The sequence below is a fragment of the Dunckerocampus dactyliophorus genome, chromosome 8 (genome assembly GCF_027744805.1).
Source record: "Dunckerocampus dactyliophorus isolate RoL2022-P2 chromosome 8, RoL_Ddac_1.1, whole genome shotgun sequence".
NCBI classification, from domain to species: Eukaryota; Metazoa; Chordata; class Actinopteri; order Syngnathiformes; family Syngnathidae; genus Dunckerocampus; species Dunckerocampus dactyliophorus.
The window spans coordinates 18,723,354-18,745,424 of NC_072826.1; the positions used below are offsets into that span (position 1 = coordinate 18,723,354).

A 22,071-nucleotide genomic window follows, 5' to 3' on the forward strand; every position below is an offset into this window, starting at 1 on the left:
CAGATGGCTATGGGACCACCATGATTCATGAGATGTATTCCATTGTAACCTTCATGTTCAAATAAACTAAACCAAACCAAACCAGATGGGCCTGCTTGCACTGGTTGTGTCGGAACAAGGAGCTGCGGCATATCAGATCCGATGAGCAACGGTTGGGCTCGCTGCATCATCGGCAAAGGAAGTCCCTTCAGGTGCTCATAGCGGTTTTGGAGTGCAGCTACTGGGTTTGTGTGCTCAGATAAGCTCAGGCTTTCAGCTGTGAAGGCGTTTCCAATTCAGAACTTCTTGCTTGGCTTGAAAAGGGGGGAGATCTGAAGGCCGACTGAAAACCCAGGGAACTCCTTCACCTCTTGCTGAACAGTTCTCAAGTGAAGCATTTCAGGGTGTTTCATAAGTTGTAGCTGCTCTACTGCTTGGGGAAGGATAAGAGTTCTCTCAGAGCCGTCATCGAGCACTGCAAATGTCTCTAAGGCACGGTCTCCATGATGTAAAAGCACTCTTACAACCTTTAACAGGACTCTTTGGGGGCTTTGAGGCTGCTCAATGTAGACAGTGTGTTTCTGGTTGCTCACTATTAGGATGTGCTGAGATAATTCTTGGATGGGGTCATGCAGAACAGTGAGGTGAGTCTCTTTACATATTTTGCAAGGCCGTTTAAGCGTACAGGCTGTAGCTTTGTGGCCACGACTGTATTTCCAACGTCTGTCGCCTTCTTTGATCCACTTCTTCATCTCACCGGTAGTCACGTACTTTGTCCACACAGGAGTTGAGATAATGCTCTCTATTATTGCAGAATGGACAATAAGGGCTGGCTTTGAAAGCTGGTGGCTTTGGCTGAGTGGTGACCTGGCTTTTTGCTGTCTTCCCTGAGCAAAGGAGGACTGACGCTGTCTTTTCTTTGGGCCGGAGTTCCCGTTTAGCAGGAGTAGGCCAGGAGTTGTAGAGTTGAGTAGCTTGGCTAGCTAAGCGCTTAGCTTGAGCCTTCATCTGGAGCCAGGCTGAGAGGTCTGGCAGAGTGTAGGTTTGGTCAGTTGTAAGATGCCACGACAAAGACAATATTCCACAAATCCATCCCTGTGAGCAGGAGGCATCTTACTTACAAGGCGGTCGACCTGCGAACCACATTTGAGCTCACATCCAAGGGATCCCTACAAAGTCCCCAGCATACCAACTAGGGACTGAACTGAGAGGGCAAAGGTGTCGAACGCTTCTGCATCACCCGCTTTGATTGTTGATGAGTTCAGGATTGCACCCAATTCACTTTGCACCATTTGGCTACGTTGGCCATATTTGCCTTGCAGAGCCCCTAGTGCCACTGTGTAAGGTCTGATGTCATACATGTATGACTTAGCTAACTGGAGAGTGCTAGGGAGTTTAAGCTGACTTAGCAGAACTTGACATTTATACTGCTCACTGAGGTGAGGGTGACTATTCATCAAGTTGCTCAAGGCCATCTTGAGTAGAGCGAAATCACTTTCCCAACCAGTTTCAAACAGTGGAAGTACTAGTTTGGGGATGCCAAAGGATGAAGCAATCAGTGTCTCTATGCCAGGGTAGGCCAAGGATGGCAATGCTGGGACTTGAGTTGCAGCTGGGAAAAGGGGTTGAGCATACTGCACAGTTGAAGGTGGTGGAGTAGCTCTCACCGATGGTTGTGGCATAGTGCGTCTGGAGCCTATAACTGAGACCCCTGTGTGCTGGGACGGGAAGCTAGTTGTGGCAGCAGTGGCCATGGTCCGTGGCACTGTAGCTGCATAGGTGGTTGTCGAAGCTCGTGCAGTGCTGGATGAGGATGGATGGTTGAAGAGGGGGCCCTGGAGTAGTTGTCGATGAGAGTGGTGGTGAGTTGAAAGTGGGCCGAGATGACAATGTTGACCTTGCGTCATCCTCAGATTCTGACAGGAAGGACTTAACAATCTTGGCAATGTGCACTTCTCGTTCCAATTTCTTTAGGCGTTTGCGCTGTCCCATCCCCCTCACCACACTCTTTGGCTAAGTGAGCTTCCTCTTGTAGCCTGTGTCCTTCTCTGGATTGTGCATCCAATCTTTCAGTCTCCATATCCGCTTTCCTTTCCTCTTCTATTTTCTGCTGCAGGTCAGCAAGCTCCAAACCCTTTATTTCCTCCTCCAGCGCAGCGACATGAACATCGGGTATATCTTGAAGCAATTTGCGCCCATGTGAAAGTCGAGAGGACCGACGTGAAGGAGCAGATGACTGTTAACTCGACGCACTCCTTGCTCTGGTTTGCCTTGGTTCACCGTATTGTCCTACAGGAAGTGAGGAGGCTTGGGCGCCAGTCAGCTGAGAGGGAAGTAGAGTGACGTCATATTGTGCCAAATGTCTGACAGAGGGCTGCTGTGAATCAACATGTGATGACTCCATCGTGGTTCAATAGTGGAACTCTGTACGGCTCGAAGGACCAGTGCAGGAAAGGGGGTCATGGTTCTTTTAGAGTTGGGACACCATGGAAAGATTCTGGTCAGAGAATCATTTAATCATCTTTATTATGTAGGTGGATGGGCTCTTTAGAAATGTGTGTTAGTGCAGATAAAAATGGGTTTGTCCAAAGGCTTGTATGTGTGTGGCCTAAACAAATTAGCAAAACTGCTACCAGTGCTCAGCTAGTTCCTTTGTAAGAAGGTTGCATTCAAGTACATCACGTACCTCCCAGGAACAAGTTGCTGCTGCGTACATAGACCCTTGGACATCACAGAGAAAGGCTACAAATGTTCTACTTATGACATCAATGTTACACATATAGACTTTCAGACAGTCTACAGTGAATTTGCATAATCATTTTCATTTCTTGTATATTAGCAAATACTAACTGGACGTAATACATAAACTGTGTAGTGACGTTCACGAACCAACAAGTTCTTTTGAAGAGCTCGTTAACATGAACGATGGCAACCAAGTCGCAGCTGGGAACCGTCCCCCCCCCCCCGTTACATGGGGAGGAGCTTATTAGATAAGCAAATAGCATCAGCCCTGTTGATGTACACAAACACATGAAAGCCCCCTTCGTCAGAGAGCAGCAGCAGCGAGCGGTACACATGAGGAGGAGAGTCAAAGAGTAGGTGTGGAACTCTTTGCACTAAAAGCTGTTTTGCACTGAAATTCATTGTAGCCTGCTTTGTTTTTTAAATGTTTATACGTTTACACACATACACAGAATTTGTACCAAGGGTAATTCAACAAAGTGACGTCACTGTGAAAGCAGAGGTGCCACCCTGTGGAATACTTACAGGTCAGACATTAAATTTAATCCACACGTCAAATAAAAAGTTCTAATCAGTATTCCAGAATAAATTTAACTCACATTGTTGGGATATCTAAATTAATTTGTACCAGTGATTATTTCCAAGCTAAAACGAGTTAAGGCCAGGATGGCTTCTTAAAACTTAATAAATCTAAAAATGAGCCAAATGAGCCAGTTTTTTTTTGAATGGCTCTTTGAAAGGAACAGCTCACTAAGACCCGGCTCTCCTCAAAGAGCTAAACTGTGTCTATTGAACGCTACGTAGCTATTTTGACATGAGGAATGTCAGGATGACATATTAGGAGTATTCAGGTTAACTATTGAGGACTTATTTGTAATTATCTTTACTGCCATATTGAATTGAACTGTTAAATATTTGTGAATATCAACTACTGTGATTACCAGTAAACATTGAAACTGAATTTGAAATACTAATCTTTAGTATAGTAGTTTAAAAGTTTACCAGTTAGATTATTTTAGTTTTAGATCTTGTGAGTTCATCTCATAAAAAATGGGAGCAAAAACAAAAGTGTTGTGTTTATATTTTTGTTGAGTGTACGTATGTTACATTTAAAACAGAGCTGCTTGTATGTAAAAAGGTCTCACATAATCTTTACAGAACTGCGTGTCATTTTTAGTCCAGTGTCTTTTTTTTCCCCCAATTAGGTTTGGTATTTAATACAGAGCAGTGGATCCTCCTCAATACAGCTGGGAGCCTCCAAAGCTTCCTCTTCCCCTGTGCTGAGGATGTAGGAGGTAAAAAGCGAGACGCTTGTATTTAATTAAAACCGTATTTAAAAAACTCAGGCCTCAGAGGTACTGTTAGCTTGAATGTGCTGTGATGTGGTTGGCATGGAGACCTTGAGTTAGATAGCAAAAAAAAAAAGGAAGAACTCTTCAGCATTTTAATTCCAGTTGGGATTACACGGTGTCAAGCGAGCGCAGTGAGCTGCATGGAATTGCATTTTCATGAAAGAGTGTGCTGCACTGTAGGCTGCAATCAGAGTGCACAATTGTGTATTTCACCCTTTGACAGCCAGAGCCCTCCACACATACACACCTGGTTAAATACATCCATAAAGTACACTTGACATGTGACTGCACTGTACCTCCCTCCTGTAGAGCAGATCCAGCCCGAAGAAGCCATGACGGACTACTGTACTCTATTGAAGGAAAGAACATGTTAGAAGTGACAAATGAAGAGCTAGTGCAATTTAAATGTACACCAAGTCAACACTTCTCATTTTATTGAATGAGAGGATGTAGCCAAACTTTTGACTGACATGGCAATGTAGCATATTTACATAACATGTACACGCTACTACTTTATATTAACGCAATTTCTGATGGAACACAGGGCGCTGTCTCACAAGTATTAACATTTTTCCAGCAGGAAGATGCTTTGACTTGATGTTATGCAACTACAGGGTTTGTAATAAGGGTTTGTTTAGTGTGTGGTGTATATTGTCTCAGTATAAAAAAACAGGCCTGTTTATGAGTGCAGCCATGTGTAGACATAATCCCCGCAAATAACTGGGATCTAACGTGTTCCAAATTAAACTGCGATGGTTGGATTGGGTAGCAAAAATATGGTGCCAAAAATACTTGGTGTAACGAGTTTGACAATCACGTCATTCCACAATATGTAGGCAGGGGTGTCCAAACTATTTCCACAGAGACACAAACATCAAAGGAGGAGCAGGCCATTTTATTATTTGTAATTTAGTAGATGTTAAAAATGATTTCTATTTCAAGAAAAAAAAACATGGCTGCATGTCAGCACTATATTACAGGTGACAAAATATGATTAGTGTTATTAGTGCTGTTTGCGGTTTTTAAAAATTGTATTTTAGAATGTGCCACAGGCCATTAAAAAATGAGATGCGGGCCGCACTTTGGACACTCCTGCTTTATGGTCTCTGTCACTCAGGGACAACTCAATAGGGTTCAGCTGAATAACAAGAAAGGGTAGAGGAGCGTGCATCGTGTTGAACTTTGACCCCCAGTTACATTCTTCCGACTACTATGGGTCTAAATCAACAAGATTGGTCGCCATATTGCAACAGGGGATAAGTCCACAATGGTAAGTCAAATGTGCAGGGGACACCTTGGATGTGTATTAATATTAAAACAAAAACAAACAAAAAATAATAAAAAAAAACCTCACCTTGTGCAACCTCATATCAAGTAGCACTGAAATGCAAACAAGTTATTTTGTATTGTTGTTGTCTAATGAAAAGCATGTATGGAGAACATGCTGTTTTACAAAATAAAAAATAATAAAATACAACCTTTGTAGACCTTCCATCCATCCATCCATCCATTTTCTATGCCGCTTCTCATTAGGGTCGCGGGGGTATGCTGGAGCCTATCCCAGCTGACATCAGGCGAGAGGCGGGATACACCCTGGACGGGTCGCCAACCAATCACAGGCCTTTGTCTGCAGTTAATCCTTTGTTCCATTCTTGGATCCAGAGCACATTTCTTATTTTTCTATAGGACAGTAACAAAACATTCAAGGACAATTCCTCCATGGACATTCATACCCATGGAAAAAAAAATAAATCACTTTTTGAGGGTAAATTATAGCAAGGTTTTTACTTTAGGTCATTCCCGATATTCACCCAAGACTATTTTTCTTTAATGCTTAAAGGCAAAAACATTTTGGTGGTGGGGGGATTTATTGTGGAAATATAAATTTGCTTCCATTCATGTTCTGCTCAAATTTACGCTCCCATTTTACATGCTACAATTCTTCCAATTGAAGAATTATTAATAACTGTTTCCCACAGGATTGCGATCTGTTTGTGGCAGTGGCGGGCGTAATCGTCCAATTTGCATAATTGGTTTGCAAAAAGAGTATCTAGACAGGTTTGATTACTCGCTAAACATAGCAACAAAGTGCCTACATTGGCAACACCAATCCTTCCTAAGTCTAAGTCCACATGCACCACCACAAATAAATGAATGTGTGGGAAACACTGTTATTAATGTTTGTGTTTGGAGGGAGGCTGACATCCACATTTGATACATGATGTTCGCAGAAATATTTCACTGAAAAAAGAAAAGTCATAGCTGGGGCACAAGACACTGGTACGCTTCGGTCCCAAAAAAAGTTTGAATCATGCATTTTAACATGATAAAAGTGTCCAATTTACAGCAAAACACACTAAATGAATACATTCTATGGTTTTAATGAGGCCCCAATCTTAGTGATCCAGCTACACATTTTGGCAGTTCCTTTCTAAAGTGCTGCAAGGACGTGCGAGTGATGCTTCTTTTCACAATGAATAGTATTATAAGACAAGACCAGTCCCCGTCCATTTCAACCACTGGAATTGGCTTGCTAACGTCAGATAAAACAAGTAAAAACATGAGATGTCATTGTGATCCAGACTGGAGGAATAGTTGTGTCCATTCACGCACACGCGCACACACACACACACACACACACACACACACACACACACACAAACATACTCATACTTGCACACAGAATTCCTGAGGACCAATTGTTGCAGTCAACTGCCACATTTCTTTTCCCAACACAAATGATAAGCCAAGAGGTTATTTTCTAACAATAACTACAGAATCCAACATACATATTCTGCAAAACAAACGGCGGCCATTGGAAGAGACTTGTCATAAAATCTAGATTATTCTATTTTTTCCCAACACATGCATTAGGAGACTCCAGAAGAAATAAGAAAACACTAAACAAGCCAACGGAGGAGGAACTAGAATATTAACAATGCAAGGAATTCCCCTAACTGATGCGTGATTGCCATTTGCAATAGACCAGCTTTGACAGAGCCCTAATGTTACTGTTTTGGGTCAAGTAATGACACATTGTATACATATATATTAACTTACTGACATTTACAGTTGTTGTTTTTTTTTGCAAGGCTGGCAAAAAAAAAATAAAAATGCAGGCTCAGTTTAGTTCATATGACAAATGGAAGAAAAAAAAATAAGAGCTCTCGCCTTCGGTCCAGCAAGGCAGAGTTCTTTTTTTTTTTTCTTTTAGTGTGGGACAACCCAGAGTCTGTATTCCCAGGTCATCATGGCTTACTTCATCAGCACCTCCTGGAAGGAAACAAGATCATGTTTAATTTTAAAAACACAGGAAACAGCACAAATAGGCTAGATTTAAAAAAAAAAAAAAAAAAAAAGCTTTTTTTTTGTGTGTGTGTTTGTGCAAAAGGTCTACAATACGTAACGGCAAAGTTCTTCAGTCACAGAAGATCTTTGATAAGCAATTTGCAGCGGGTACTTAAAAAAAAAAAAAAAAAAAAACAGCAAAATGCTCCTATCAAATAGGGCAGAGGTTCCCAACCACTGGGTCACTACGCGTTCGGCTCCAGAAGCCATGATAACGTTACCAAAAAAAAAATAAATTTGTAAATACCTACATCAAATTTAATGTAAATGCATTAACACTTTTGGCAATTACTTCCAAAAATACTAGACAAAGACATTGCTGTAACCCACCAGAGAGTCTTTAAGCTCAGTCGTTGGTGCGTCCTCGCTTTTGCCCACAGCACAGGGGGCCGCCATTTGCGAGCTCCTGGTGACGGGACCTCCAACCCTCTCTCTGGTTCGCAGGGAGAAGCGCTCTTCTTTCTTGGGCTGCTGTGGCGACTTGGCCTCTGCCAGTCTCTTGGGTGGTGCCTCTTTGCCCATTCGCTGCATCCTCATGGCTGGTCTTTGTGCGGTGTCATTGGGAGGGTCGGGGACTGACGGTTGAGCTTGGCCCTTCTTAGCTTTTTTGCTGGTGGGGGTCGCCACCGCTGCTGCTTCTGGTAGTGAGGCAGGTCTCTTTTGTGTGCTCAGTGTGGTTTTGCCTTTGCTGATCTGCGAGTGTTCAGGCTCTACTGCACCGGTGCTACGAGCTCTGGTCTTTCCGAGGGGTTTTAGCTCTGGTTCAATCGGTGCTGCTTCACCGTCTTTCTTCTTCTTATTTTTTTCTGAGGCAGCTTCTTTCTTCTTGTCTGCGAGTCTTTTCATGGGCTTTTTCACAACAGGCTTCATGGGGCAGCTGACGGCCATGTGCTTACTCAGACTGGCTTGATATGTGAACTCCCGGCTGCAGTGAGGACAGACGTTAGTTTGTTCCTCCTCGACCTTCACAGCAGCCTTCTTTGCAGAGGTGGCCGTTTTATTCTTTTGGGAAATGGCCTTCTGGACCAGCTGGTTCTTCTTTTTACTGAGGGCACTCATTTTTGTTTTCCCTACGTCCTGACTGAAATTAAGTCTCTTGGGCTGGCCCATTCTTCGAAAGGCACTGTGGCCTGCAGCCGTAGCTGAGGGTGACACGACTCCATTGGGAGACTCAACTATTAGCTTGAGGGGAATAGGGTTCTTCTTGGGAGTGTAGCGCTTCTTGTCGCTCGCATTGGCACAGGCCAAAATATGCTTGTGCAGCTCAGGCATGTTGTCAAAGCTGTTGCCGCACTTGGTGCAGCGGATGGCCGTGGTGAAGGTTTGTGGTATGTTGTGTGTGGTGAAGTTAGTTGCTGAGGCCACAGAGCTGGCGTGGGAGCGGCTGTGATAGGGAAAAGGGGGCGGTTTATAACTGGGGTAGTGTTGATTGAGACCAAGGCGGACATCTGGGTCTTTGGGCTTCCCGCCCTGAGAGGCCATGATCTTTATTGTTGTGTACAGCTCCTCGTTGGGGTCCTCTGGGCCGTCATCTGCTTGGTTTCCATTAACATCAGGCTCATCCTTCACAGAGTCATTCTGTTCTGGAGCTTCTTTTGAAGTCTCTTGTGATGGTGTGGAGGCGCCGATTTCTTCTTTGGCTTTGGATGGGTCGGTGTAGTTCTGTGGCCTGAGTTTGCCACTCTCTACGGAGGTATGTGTGCATGCTTCATTTGGATGCAGATCTTTTTGGTGCTGCTGCAGGTTGCAGAGGAAGGCAAACTCCTTAGAACAGACAGAGCACACAAAGATGGTGCCCACCCCATGTAGCGTAGTCCGGTGAGTGAGCAGGGCAGCAGCGTCGCCAAACAGCTGCAGGCAGAACTCACACTTGAAGGGCCAATCTGAAGCATGCTGGCCGATGTGGCCACTGAGCTCCTTCATGGAGCTGAAGGGACCCTCACAGACATTACAAACAAAAGTCTTGCTGTAAGCAGAGTCCACCTGTTCAGCCTCTGGGGTTTTTTCGGACATCTTATTAAGAGTTGGAGGTTCAACTTCATCCCGAGGCACGTGGTTCATGACAGAGACGTCATCTGTGCAATGTTGAGGCTCCTCTTTTATCTCAGCATGAGGAGGGCTTTGCGGAGGCAGCGGTGGGGCTGAATCATGTAGCATGGGAGGAGGGCAAGCTGAGGATTCTGGCTGGGGTGAGAGAGCAGCAAAGTCAGCGCTCCAAGACTTTGAATTTCCTGAGTTGAGGTCTTGGTTTGTTTCATCTATCAGCGGAGAAATGTCTTCTTTAGTGGACAGACCAAATGATGAAGGCTCAAGAGGTGCATGGTGAGGATCTTTGAGTGGAGTGTTCAGGGAGTCCAGTGTCTCAGAGAGGGCGTTTTCTTCCTCAACTTTATTTTCACCGGTGAACAAACTCTCATCTGCCTCTGACGGGAGCTCAGACATCCTTGGGGACATTTTAGGTGACAGGACAGGAAGAGGCCGCTGTGCCGATGAGTCCGAGGGCTGAGCGAGGGGAGAGTTTGCAATGGCAGGCGGCGATGGAATCGTGGGTAGTACAGGGGGAGGCGGCGTCGTTGAGGTCACGCTGGATGTGCCGGGTGACGACGGGTTCATGGTGACCGGGGTCAAAGATGGAGGAGAAGGGTGGGCAGACTCGGGTGCAACATTAGGAGAATGAGGTTGAAGACTGAGGTTGGTAATGAGCGAGGGTCCCTCCTCCGTCGGCAAGGGCAAACCGACATACTCGTTCATCAGCACCTTCTCAAGCATGCTGGTGTTTGGCTTTCTCTTCTTGACAAGCAACTGTGGTGCTGTACTTCCCTTTACGTCCAGGTCTGCAGTGCTCTGCTTCCGATGCACACTCAAATCAAGCGCTGAATCGTTTTGAGCCTTGATAGGGATGTCACTTCGCCGACTGACAGTGCTGGACAGGTCCAAGGGTTGTTGATTGCAAGCGTTGCCTCCGCTGCTGGAGGAGTTTTGGACTAGAAGGTTACTTCCAGAGGGGCTCAGGGCTCCAGCATCATCCTTGTCCAAATGGTTACCAAGAGGGGAGACGCTGAGACTTTCGAGCTTTGGCACCTTCAGGGTGTACGAGCTTGCTGCCTCTGGCTTGCAGTTCTCTGCTTTAAATGCTGGGCTGAGCTGTGGGGACGACGGTGGTGAGGCTGTTCTCCTTTTAAACCGACCAGAGGAACCTTGCAGCGGTGTGACAGACAGCGAGGACGCCAGCCTGTGGCTTTCGGATATCAGCGTGATAGTGGATTTTTGGACGTCTTGTGTCTGAAGGAGCTGCTTGAGTTTAGGTGACAGATAAACTGTTTTCTCCCTTTGAAAGCCAGATGAATCCGTGGGCTGCAGAAGCCCACCCACTAGCAAGTTAGGAGAGGACGATGTCATGGATGATGAAGAGGCTGTGAAAGACGGCGTTTCCGTCTCTACTTTGAGGCTGGGAACAAGAGGAGGCGTGGATGTTCTTCTTTTGGATGATGACTGGCAGATGTTTGACACCTGCTTTGCAGTGCTGGCTCGAGCCTCCACCTTCAGGGCCTGACTGAGCTGACTGGGGCTGATGATGACCGTGTCCAGACCCAACAGGGCGGCAGATCTGGTGTCCACTTCGATGACCTCACAGCTGCTCACCGTGCTGGTCGACACAATCTTGCCGTCAATGAAGAAACTCAAATTCTCAGAGATGTTTTTAGATATGTCCACCGCGTAATCATCCCGGTCTGCCTCGTCTTCCGTGTCGGCGCTGGGCACATATACAAGGGCCGGGCTGGTATTCGGCGACTCATTGGGTTGTGGCTGCGTCGATGCCTCCTGCAGCAGCATACCTTTCCGTCGAACACCCTTCGGCAGCAAGTGTCGTTCGTGTATCCTGCGTTGGTGCCGCCGCATGTTGGTGTGCGTGCCAAATGCTTTGTTACAGTACTTGCATGGGTGGAGCTCTTTGGAGTCGCCATTTTCATCTAAACTGAAGGGACGGTCAACATGTGAGCCTGATTCCCTCCTCGGCATTTCAGAGCTGTGAACAGCTCCTCCAGTGAGCTGCGAGGCTACATGGTGAGTTGTTGGGCTGGTGCAGTCAGGGCTCAACACATCAGTTTGCATGAAAGGACTGAGCAAATTCGGTGTACCGGCAAAGGAGCCGAGCGGCTTCTTGAGGCCGCTCTCGTGCCTCCTCTCATGGCGCCGCCGGCCCACCTGTGAGCCAAACGCCTTACTACAGTATCGGCACTTGAACAGTTGTGCTTGCTGATTGGTGACGGCATGGATGTGTATGTGGCGCTCTAGACCCTGCCTGGTGGAGAAGTGGCGTTCACAGTGTTGACAGGGGAACGAGCCTCCGTGGGGGTCCCCTTCGAAGTCGCCATCAGGGTCTGGATCGAGGTCAAGATCGGGGTTAACCTCAAGTTCTTGCCCAAGAGGCAGGGAAGACTGAGACAGGCTTTTTTTGACACCTCTGACAGCTTGGTCGGGCTGTTGTGCTTCAGTTGAAGTAAAATCCGCATCCTCCTCCTCCTCCTCTTCTTCTTCTTCTTCTTCCTCCTCTCCTTTTCCCACATCCATCATGACTGCTGACATGTCCTGCACATCTGTTTGGTCACTGATTTCCATGGGGTAGGCTTTCTGGAGTTCCTGTGAGGGCTTTTGTGGAAATAACCTCTCGTCGTCCTCCTTCAGACCTGTAAACAATTTATGAGGAATGAACAATATCAGTCAATGCTGAGTATATTTGGATAAACCTGCATAATAATCTTAGGCTTTAAAAAGCGGAATGTACAGTGAACATTTAAAAAGGTACCCCTAAGGTCCTACAATACAGACGTTCTATTTTTTCAATAATTCTTTGGGAAAGGCTCCTCAGTTCATTCTCAGGGCAATGAATCCATCACAACTGGACTTTTCAGGTTGTCTTAGAAGATGTTTTGCTTTTCATCCGAGCAGGCTTCATCAGTTTATGCTCAATGACTAGGTAGGACAGCTACCTGAGTTGTCCTATCTATAGACTAGACTAGAGTTGTCCTACTTAGTCATTAAGCATAAACTGATGAAACTTCATCAGTTGGTCTGGTCTGACAAGTTCTGTCCAACAGTCGTACATGAGAGGTGAAACATCTTCTAAAACAATCTAAACAGTCCAGTTACGATCCATTCAATGCACTGAGAATACAATGACCTAGATGAATGAGAATATTCACAGGCATCTCTCCCCAGTTCAGTGAGCAGAGAATGAACCCTCTTCAAGACTTTTTCCTTTTTTTTTGGCTTACAAGAATGTCACTCAATATATCTCTAGTGTTGCCAGGCTGTGAACTAACACATAAATGAAGTTTTTTTTTTTTTTACCATTGAGAGGTACTGTAACTTTGTTTTTACGCATGTGCAGTTGTCATAGACATTTGTTATGACATTTCTATTTCCATGGTTTCCAATGGGATATATGTTTTGAAATTTAAAGCAGCTTCCTACATCCAGGTAGTGTTTGACCTTAAAAAGTTCCATTGCAAAAATCCTGTGGGAAGTGTAAATGTACGCTACTGAAAGTCAATATATTACACCCTTAGATACTTGTAGGTAGACATATTGGAAATTTGTCTGAATAATTCATAAAGAGAGCGCAGGAAGTGCAAAGGTCCCGGCAGATATGAAAGTGTAGCATGCATGAATTTACAGTAATCAACATTGTGAAAGTCAACTTGCCTTCCTCCCCATCCCACATCGCCTTGACAGATTTGTTTCCACTTGTTTTCTGCAAGTCAGCCAAGTCAGCTCCTCTGGCTCTCTCCAGCAGCTTTCTTCTGGCTGCAAGCACAAAGAACAAAAAGCTTGACAACAGCCTTTTACAAGAGACACACATACACCAAACATGCAGGGAAAGAAATCATTTGTGAAATTCCAACTAACATTGGTTTGTTTACTACACAGGAGTGTTTGGGTCACAGAGAAAAAAAAACATAATAGTATATGGGGGGGAGGGGGAACCCACTGCAAACATTTGCGAGAAATGTACTTTTACAAGTAGAAACTCAAATTTATGAGAATGATGGTCACCTTATGACAAAAAAAGTAATGTAACATGAAAAAAAAACGACAATTTCCTGAGCAAAATGTCATTATCTTACAAGAATAGTCGTCGTGCAATGTGCAACTTTACAAGCGCAAAGTCAATTTTGCAAGAATAAAGTCGGAAAATTAGGAGAATAATGACAAAATATGAAAATAGTAAACTTTTCGAGAAAATCCCGTACTTTGGTGAGAACTACCATTTTATTAACAAATCAAAATGTTCCTGGAATGGTGGTCACCCTCACTGGCATAACTATGACTTCAAGTGTGTGCTTTCAGACTTTCTTATGATTTTCTATGTTTCTTCCTTTTCACTGTGGCCCTCGTCCTAGTTTGATACAAACTAACTATGCCAGGGCCCGGAAATTAAAATGTTACAGTCAGATGATGTTTTGTAAGTCGATAGAAAATGCATGAATCAATCAATGGAGCTATTTATAAAGGAGCTTTAAGTTACATTTATAATGTGCATGTGTGTGTGTGTGTGTGTGTGTGTGAGAGATGTGACAAGCGTTGGTTACAGAGTTAGATCTTGGGAAGGATTTTCAGCAGACGTTCTTAGCGTTACAGAGCTTTACCACCAGCATTAGCACGTCATTTAGCCTCTTTGCCGTTTCAAAGAGGAGCTCTCGAAACTTGGACAACACTGTTGGCTCAGATATACAGACTATAATTTCAATGTAGCAGTGAGACCTTTAGAAGATTAGCAACTTAGCCACAAGGACATTAAAAAATAGCCTCATTTGAGAGGCTGAAAACAGATACATTTAAAGAAGAAGGAAAAAAAAATTGAATACCAAAATAGTTGTTGATCTATAGGGCTGTCACATGATTACAAATTTTAATGTGATTAATCACAGTTTTTAAATTTAGTTATAGTTTCAGCAAAAACACCTGATTTTGACCAAAAAACCTATGTCACCTCTATCTTTCGCGATCGCGTCACTACTAAAGGCAGATCCAGATAAGCTCTGTGACAGTGTTAGCTGTATTTTTTGTCTCCTCTCGATTTCTGCATGCGTTCGCCATTTTCCTCTCTCAACCCACAATCCGTCTTCTTCATAGACAATCTGTCGATGCCGCTTGGAGGAAAAGAGAACTGTTGCCCCCTACTGGGACAGAAGTACATTGTCTACAAGTCAGAAATTCACACACAAGATGAATACGACTGATTTTGTAGCTCCTGCGAAAAAAAAGGAAAAGACAATAATAGACGTCTTTGGCAGTCAACGTTACTTTTTGAAAAGTCGTCAATAGATGTCTTTGGCAGTGAAAGAGTTAATAGTATCAGAACATTTGAATCAAGTTTGAATCGTGTTAAGAGCAATTCGGGGTTGCGTTCAAAGACATCACGTAATTTAAGGTAGATGTACTTCTTTTCAGTGTATTTTCCAGCATACTTAAATGTAGCAAATTGTACATCTGATTAAGAGTTACAAAGTGAATGATAAGAATATCCACTTCCTGTTTTTCTTTAGCTTCCTGTTTATTTACACACGCAGGCACGCATGCATTATAAAGCCGTTTTTGTGAAGTTCCGAGTGTCCCTGAATGCATCTCGCGTTCTTCTCTAATGACAATGAGGAAGTGTAGTTTCCAGGATGAACGGAATAGAGACGTGTGTGAGTTGGAGATACATACAGTATATGGTGTTGGAATTGTACTGCTGTTGATATGTTCAGGTTAGAACGGAGTTAGAAAAGAGTGTCAGACTCTCTGTGACTGTGTGGGGAAGCGTCACTGTGCTTCCGTCTGACGTCATAACAGAGAGGCGTGCTAGTTCTGTGCGCATGTGTTAATTACACATAAAATAATTAATGCAATTAATTCAATAAATTAGCTACCATCTTTAACGCGTTATTTTTGACATCCCCAGAAATCTATTAATCATCGATACATTGTTGCAGCTCTAATTATTATGCCTCTAAAGTCTCACAAAGTTTTGACATAAGAATCAAAGTATTCATTCTACAGTAGGCATGATTCTTTTCTACGACACTTATTCCAAAATATATACAACCTTGTATGGACGATATCGTTCCGCATGTCATCATATCACGCAACACCTCAGCATACCTCATAAGCTCTGAGTTCAGAAAGCACCAAAAGAGTGACTTTTGCTTCTCTGCAACACTTATAGCAAAAGACGAACCCGCCACATTAAGTAATGTCGACAGAACGACATGAGAACAGAATATATAAGCTGTTGTATCAGACTATTTTGTTCTTTTTTTATAGCAGATGACTTCTTTTTACACTTTAAAGAATGTTAAAAAAGTGACCTACATGAGTTAAGAGAGTGATTTGTTGCTTTTTATATTTCACTACTACAGGTTACATACAGAAATCCTGAAGTTCAATTTAACACAGTGTAACACCACACTGAGCTGCAAATGTCATAAATTGCCCACCTTTCTTTTTACACTGACTTTTAAAAAGGACACACACAATTCAATAAGTGTTATTAATTAAAAAATATTCATTTAAATAACAATGATGATGGTGTGAGAGAGCGATGTTTGAACCGAGATGTAGCGGAGAACGACTGCAGTCGACTGCAGACTCCTCCCCAACATGTCTATCCAACAGCGACCGGATAGAGCCCATATGATCACAAAAACAACATTTGCTCGCGTGCTAACAAAGTAGCAAGGAGCAGGAGTGATGTTGCCGTGTGGCAGTAAAAAGACGTTCCAGCTGAGTGCAAAATTGGTCATGCACAAGTTTCCCGTGGTGGCACAGAACTGCAAGTTTAATATGACCAACCTCATCGCACATTTGAAGCGGCATCACACGGGAAACTCCTACGGGACGGCAATAAGCCATTAGCTGTAAGAAGGAAGAGCCAGCCCCTGTCGGTGGTGAGTAATGTTGGGTATAAACGTTTATTGAACACCTCCAACCTCACTATATTATGTCTAGCTGCCACTACATTGTGTATAAAACTGTACCCCGCACGCATAAAGTAGTAATGCCTACTACTAATGCCCGTTGCTGACTATTGTTCTGTTTGAGTAATAGCACTTGATCAAGCCTTTTCTAACATTCTACACTACAAAATAAGTCCTAAAAGTATGCATGATTCGTGCTGATATTGGATCAATGTCGGTATTTGCTGAATTGGAAGTGAAAAAGTTGTATTGGGAGACCCGTAATCGTAATGCTACATTACAACAAACTCCCAAAAACCTTAACATGTAACCTTTTAAAGACAAAATAAATAACAAATCTAAAATATTTTCAATTTAATGCCTTGCAATTTTTAATTACTGCCTTTTAATACTGTACGTTAATACTTACATTTTACACGTTTGACAACAAAGAGTGCTCAAATGTCATTTAAAACACTCCCTGTAGAATGAAAAAAAAATATTTTAAAAATTGAAGAATTTTAGCTGGGGCCACACAGTCAGAAGATCAAGAAGACCTGGGTTCGAATCTCTGTTGGGCCTCTCTGTGTGGAGTTTGCATGTTCTCACCGTACGTGCGTGGGTGGGTTTTCTCCGGGTACTCCAGTTTCCCCCCACATTCCAAAAACATGCATGTTAGGTTAATTTGAGACTCTAAATTGTCCATAGGTATGAATGTGAGTGTGAATGGTTGTTTGTCTATACATGCCCTGCGATTGGCTGGTGACCAGTCCCGGGTGTCAGCTGGGACAGGCTCCAGCATACCCCCGCGACCCTAATTAGGATAAGCGGCATAGAAAATGAATGGTTGGAAGAATTTTAGTTTATGATGGTGAAAGTGTCACTGTGGAAAAGACCAATTATATTTCCATTACTTTTGCTAAGGGGATCTTTTGTCAAGATACAAACAAAACGGAACTATTTGGTGAGGTTCTATTACATTGGAATACACTGGCCCATCAGATAGATGACTGGTATCATTTTTAACATTCGTTGACAAGTTCTGCATCCATAAATGACTACATGCTGTCATCTCAAGAAAACAGTCACATTAACATAAATAAGTTATTATTTTATATGCAAGCACACAGCCGAATGATAACACTTGACCAAGGTTACGCCACAATGTGCATTTTAAAAGTCTTTTTAGTGGATCTAACATGATGCAATTACTCCTTTAAACACTCCATGCAACTAATACAAAGCCTTTCAGCAATCTTGTGCAATTTTATTTTGCACTAATGTAGAAGAAAGAACCATCAAAGCCATTCATGTTGAGGATATAGCTGCAGGATCCATTTATCTTTTACAGACAAAAAAAACTGGCCAAAGTTCACAGCACACCGACACTCACACAGCCATCTAAGTTGAACATTATGTGCAAAATAATATTTGCTGCTCATTGCACATCAGTCACACGTACACAAAATTTATGTTGTTTAATTTCTCACAGAAGTTTTGTCATAAACGGCGTGGTTGTTTTGACGTGGCTCATGTTGAGGTTGATTAAATGTCATATTAAAAACATGTGAGAAAAGTGCGTTGAGCAGAGTTTAAGAGAAAAGTAAACGAGAAAATTAAAGTTTACCATCTGCTCCGGTTCACCGAGGTGTGCGTGTGTTCAAACCTAGCCGTCTTAGCTTCGCTAGCATCGCCCCGTCTGACAACCCGATGGACTGGTTATTCTGGACCCAAAACCGAGAGCAGGCTCTGTTAAAATACACCCGCACTGGATCGAAACGGAGATATTTTTAATCACTATCCGATTTCCCAGCCTCCTGACTGGGCTAGAGACAAGAGTTATGGTGAGGTGCTCGGCTAAATAGCTAGCTAACAGTGCTATAGGCCACCATCAAGTGGAGGCTCTCCGATTGATGGCTTTCATGCTTTAGGGAGCTAAGGAAGGTCACATCCTCGATAGAGAGCGACACCACTAGGAGGGAAAAGCGGACTGGACCGCTAATCGAGGCGACAAGCACGAACTAGCGACTGACTTTAGGACGTCCTGTAAGCACCCACAGCGACGACTTTGATGTCGGGTATGAAAGTGGAGAAAAGCCGCCCCCCTCCCTCCTTCTTCCACAGCACTACTAGCCTCCCAATGTTAGCTGCTAGCTTACCCAACTTAGCTTACAAGTGCTAAGAAATCACTCCGCGGCTAACCTAATGGAGTTTGAAATAAAAGTTCAATGAAAGAGAGACAAAAGGGCAGGCCTCACCTCGGTTGGCCCGGGAGTCCTGCTCAGAGTGCTGAATCTTTCTTCCTCCAGTGCAGCTGTTATCTCGGGGTTGTCTTGCACGGTGTACCACACCAGCAGCTCCTCTTTCGGCGTGATAGGCTGCCAAGAATGAGGGATGAGTCGGACAACCAATCACACGCGCCGCCGCCGCCTCCTCCTAGCTGCTGCTGCTGCTGCTGCTCATCCACCACCTCCTCCACCTCCACCGGGGAGATTTGGGACAACCAGCATCTAATCTGTCTGATAGGTACTACCAATTCACTTTGCTTTCTACACTGTATCTAGGCAATAAAATAATGGCTGCTCTACTTTTTATGATGTTCCAACTGACATTCCTGCACAGTGTAATAAACTAGCTTGATCCCCTCTATAGTTTGGGCTAGTCCACAATAACCCTGGGTCTAAACTCAACCCCACAAGCCGAGAAGATACCATTATTATTGAATATGTTTAGAAAATGATGGTTGTATTCATTCTACTTTTTCTTTTTTGCTTTTTGGTGTTATTATTGCTTCGGATTGACGAGTGTGATGATAACCATAGAGCAAAAAGTGGAACCCACTGCGATCAGTTAGTAGTAAAGCGTAAAAAAAGTAGTGTTATTGTTTTCCAGTAACAAGTAATCTAACTACTATATCAAACATTACAAAGTCGTTACCATTACTGACCGTGAAATATGGTGCATTAAAATTTAAGTGTCCCGAGAGAGACACACAGAGTCTGACACTCTTGTTTTTACTTTATTCTGACAAATGTTAACAGCAGTGCTTAACGTCTCTGCGTCCTCTCCACGGCCACACAACGCATCCGCATTCTCCTGATTAATTACATTCACGAAGGAGTAATTCCATTACTGATGTAACAGACACCAACCAGTGTGGCTGTGCGGTTATACGTTGGTAAACCTCACTCCCTGAACCTTAAGAGACGCACTGGGCATCAAGTTGACAGACTGGGCTTTTGGCTCGACGCCTAGCGCTCTTAACTGTCATTCCGATGGGCCGTGGTTCAAGCCAACAGTAGTTGTGGGATTGACTGAACAAGGCAGGTTACACAAAATCAATGACTTTTTAGGGAAAGTAACTAGTAACTACAAGTAATTACTTTTTTAGGTCCGCCAAAAGGGACCAAATGGAGCCAGGTGGCCATTTGCGGCCTGCCGCTTTTTTTTTTTTTTTTAATTATTGGTAGGCAGGACATTGTTGAATTAAAATACATTTTTAAAAGAGAAAAATGGGGGAAATAAACAAAATATCAAGCGAAAAAGTGGACATGTTGAAGTTGGACACCCCTGATCTAGTCTGTCTGGTAGGTGAGATTGATTCACTCCGCATTTTGGATAGGCTACAATATGTCTGTTCTACATTAATTGGCTCTTTTCTTAATCAAACTTTAAACAACTACCATTCATATGTACTGTAACGTTAATACTGTACATCACAGTATACACAGTAAACAATGGAAATATGCCCCTTAGTGGATGTAAGCAGCATAGTTGATGACAACCAATCTGATTGGATGCCTAGAGCAAACCAAACTTTTACAGTCACGTACCCCTTCAAACATTTGACCTGAAGCCATATACCCCCTTCTCTTGCACACTTGCAAAAAACAAAATAAACCTTTTTATCTTAATTAACTTGAAATATTGAACATAATTAATTGGTTTTTTACTTTTATAGTACTTCCTGGTCAAAAATGCGTATTTTGCATTGTCACATTTTGATAAAGTTTGACATGAGCACTAATAAATAGATAAGTAATCATAATACATATATTTTATTCCAGTCTGATGTTGGCATCCTTCCGTATGAATGTGTCACGTCTTGTCTTTGGCATTGTGGCGATGACCCCAGTATGCGGAAAGCAGGAACCAATTGCAGGAAAAACCTATCTTTTAATGATAGCTGCAGTTGGAACTCCAAGTAAACAGGTTTGCCGTAGCGTGTCATGCTTACACAAACAAAAGGAGAAAAAAGGAGACAAACACCAATTTACAAATTATCGACCAGTTTCCTTGTTACCACAATTCTCGAAAATGGTGGAGAAGCTATTTAATAATAGGTTGGACAAATTTATTAATAAGAATGAATTATTGGCAAGTAGTCAATATGGTTACAGAGCCAACATTTCAACTTCTATGGCACTGATGGAAATCACGGAGGAAATCACTACTGCCATAGACAACAGAAGATGCGCAGCTGCAGTATTCATGGATCTGACAAAAGCTTTCGATACAATTAATCACACTATTTTAATTTCAAAATTAGAAAGGTACGGAATTAGAGGTTTAGTCTTAAATTGGGTTAAAAGCTACCTAGCAAAGAGGAAACAATTTGTAAAGCTAGGAGAATATACATCTGGGAGTCTACATACTACGTGTGGAGTACCCCAGGGGTCCATACTGGGACCAACACTGTTTAACTTGTACATTAACGACATTTGTAAAGTAACAAACAACTTAAAATTGGTCTTATTCGCCGATGATACCACCGCTTTCTGTTCTGGTGAAAGCACACAAGAACTCATTAAAAAGGTCAAGGATGAAATGGTCATATTAAAGTCATGGTTTGACAAGAACAGATTATCTCTGAATTTAAGTAAAACTGAAATAATGCTATTTGGTAATAGTAGAAAGGACACGTACGACCAAATACAAATTAATGGAGCGGATATTGAAAAAGTGGAAGAATATAAATTCCTTGGGGTTGTAATAGATGAAAAAATGAGTTGGAAATCTCATATTAAATATATACAGCAAAAGGTGGCGAGAAATATCTCTATATTGAATAAAGCAAAATATGTTCTTGACCAAAAATCACTCCACACTCTGTACTGTTCCCTAGTATTACCATATTTAATGTATTGTGTGGAGATATGGGGAAATAATTACAAAAGCAATCTTCACTCACTCACTGTACTGCAAAAAAGATCTGTGAGGATAATTCACAATGCCAAGTATAGAGAACATACAAACCCTTTATTTTTAGAATCACAGATATTAAAATTCGCAGATTTAGTACACTTTCAAACCGCTAGAATAATGTATAAAGTTAATAACAACTCGTTACCCAAAAACCTAATAAAGTATTTCTCAATCAGAGAGTAGAAATATGATCTTAGAGGAAAATTAAACTTAAAACATTTATATGCGAGAACTACGCTGAAAACCCACAGCATTTCCGTGTGTGGAATTAAATTATGGAACGGATTGAGTAAAGAACTCAAACAATGTACAGAGATGAGCAAATTCAAAAAACAATACAAGCAGTTGATGTTTGCTAAAGAAGAGTCCTGATTGTTCTGTCAGGTTTGTTATTTTATTTATTTTTTTTATTTTATTTTATTTTATTTTTTATTTATTTATTTATTTTTTTTTTAATATAATTTTCTTTGTTGTGTTTAAAAAAAAAAAGAAAAAGCTTTGTT

The 22,071-nt window shown here is 42.6% G+C and overlaps 2 protein-coding genes across 8 annotated transcripts in view; both read right to left on the reverse strand.

Annotated features, from left to right (window-relative positions):
* Window positions 1-5,775, reverse strand: part of kaznb (kazrin, periplakin interacting protein b) — a 130,367-nt gene extending 124,592 nt beyond the window's left edge. For 5 of the 7 annotated variants that reach the window (XR_008572340.1, XM_054785921.1, XM_054785919.1 and 2 more), the window contains exons 1-2: window positions 5,552-5,775; window positions 4,370-4,423 (exon numbers count right to left, since the gene is read on the reverse strand). Coding sequence is in view for 4 of the 7 variants with exons in the window: in XM_054785921.1 (XP_054641896.1) it covers window positions 4,370-4,423; window positions 5,552-5,723 (226 nt within the window). In the remaining 3 variants the exon portion in view is untranslated. Of the gene's footprint in view, window positions 1-4,369; window positions 4,424-5,427; window positions 5,454-5,551 lie in introns of all 7 variants that reach the window. The other 2 variants (XM_054785924.1, XM_054785922.1) reach the window with 1 other exon arrangement.
* Window positions 5,776-5,922: 147 nt separating this feature from the next.
* Window positions 5,923-18,756, reverse strand: prdm2b (PR domain containing 2, with ZNF domain b). Its single transcript, XM_054785918.1, has 4 exons — window positions 18,622-18,756; window positions 13,128-13,229; window positions 7,752-12,109; window positions 5,923-7,346 (listed from the first exon to the last, which is right to left on the reverse strand). Exons 2-4 carry the CDS (start codon window positions 13,144-13,146, stop codon window positions 7,329-7,331), a joined length of 4,395 nt encoding a protein of 1,464 aa, XP_054641893.1. The 5' UTR covers window positions 13,147-13,229; window positions 18,622-18,756; the 3' UTR covers window positions 5,923-7,328.
* Window positions 18,757-22,071: the final 3,315 nt, after the last annotated feature.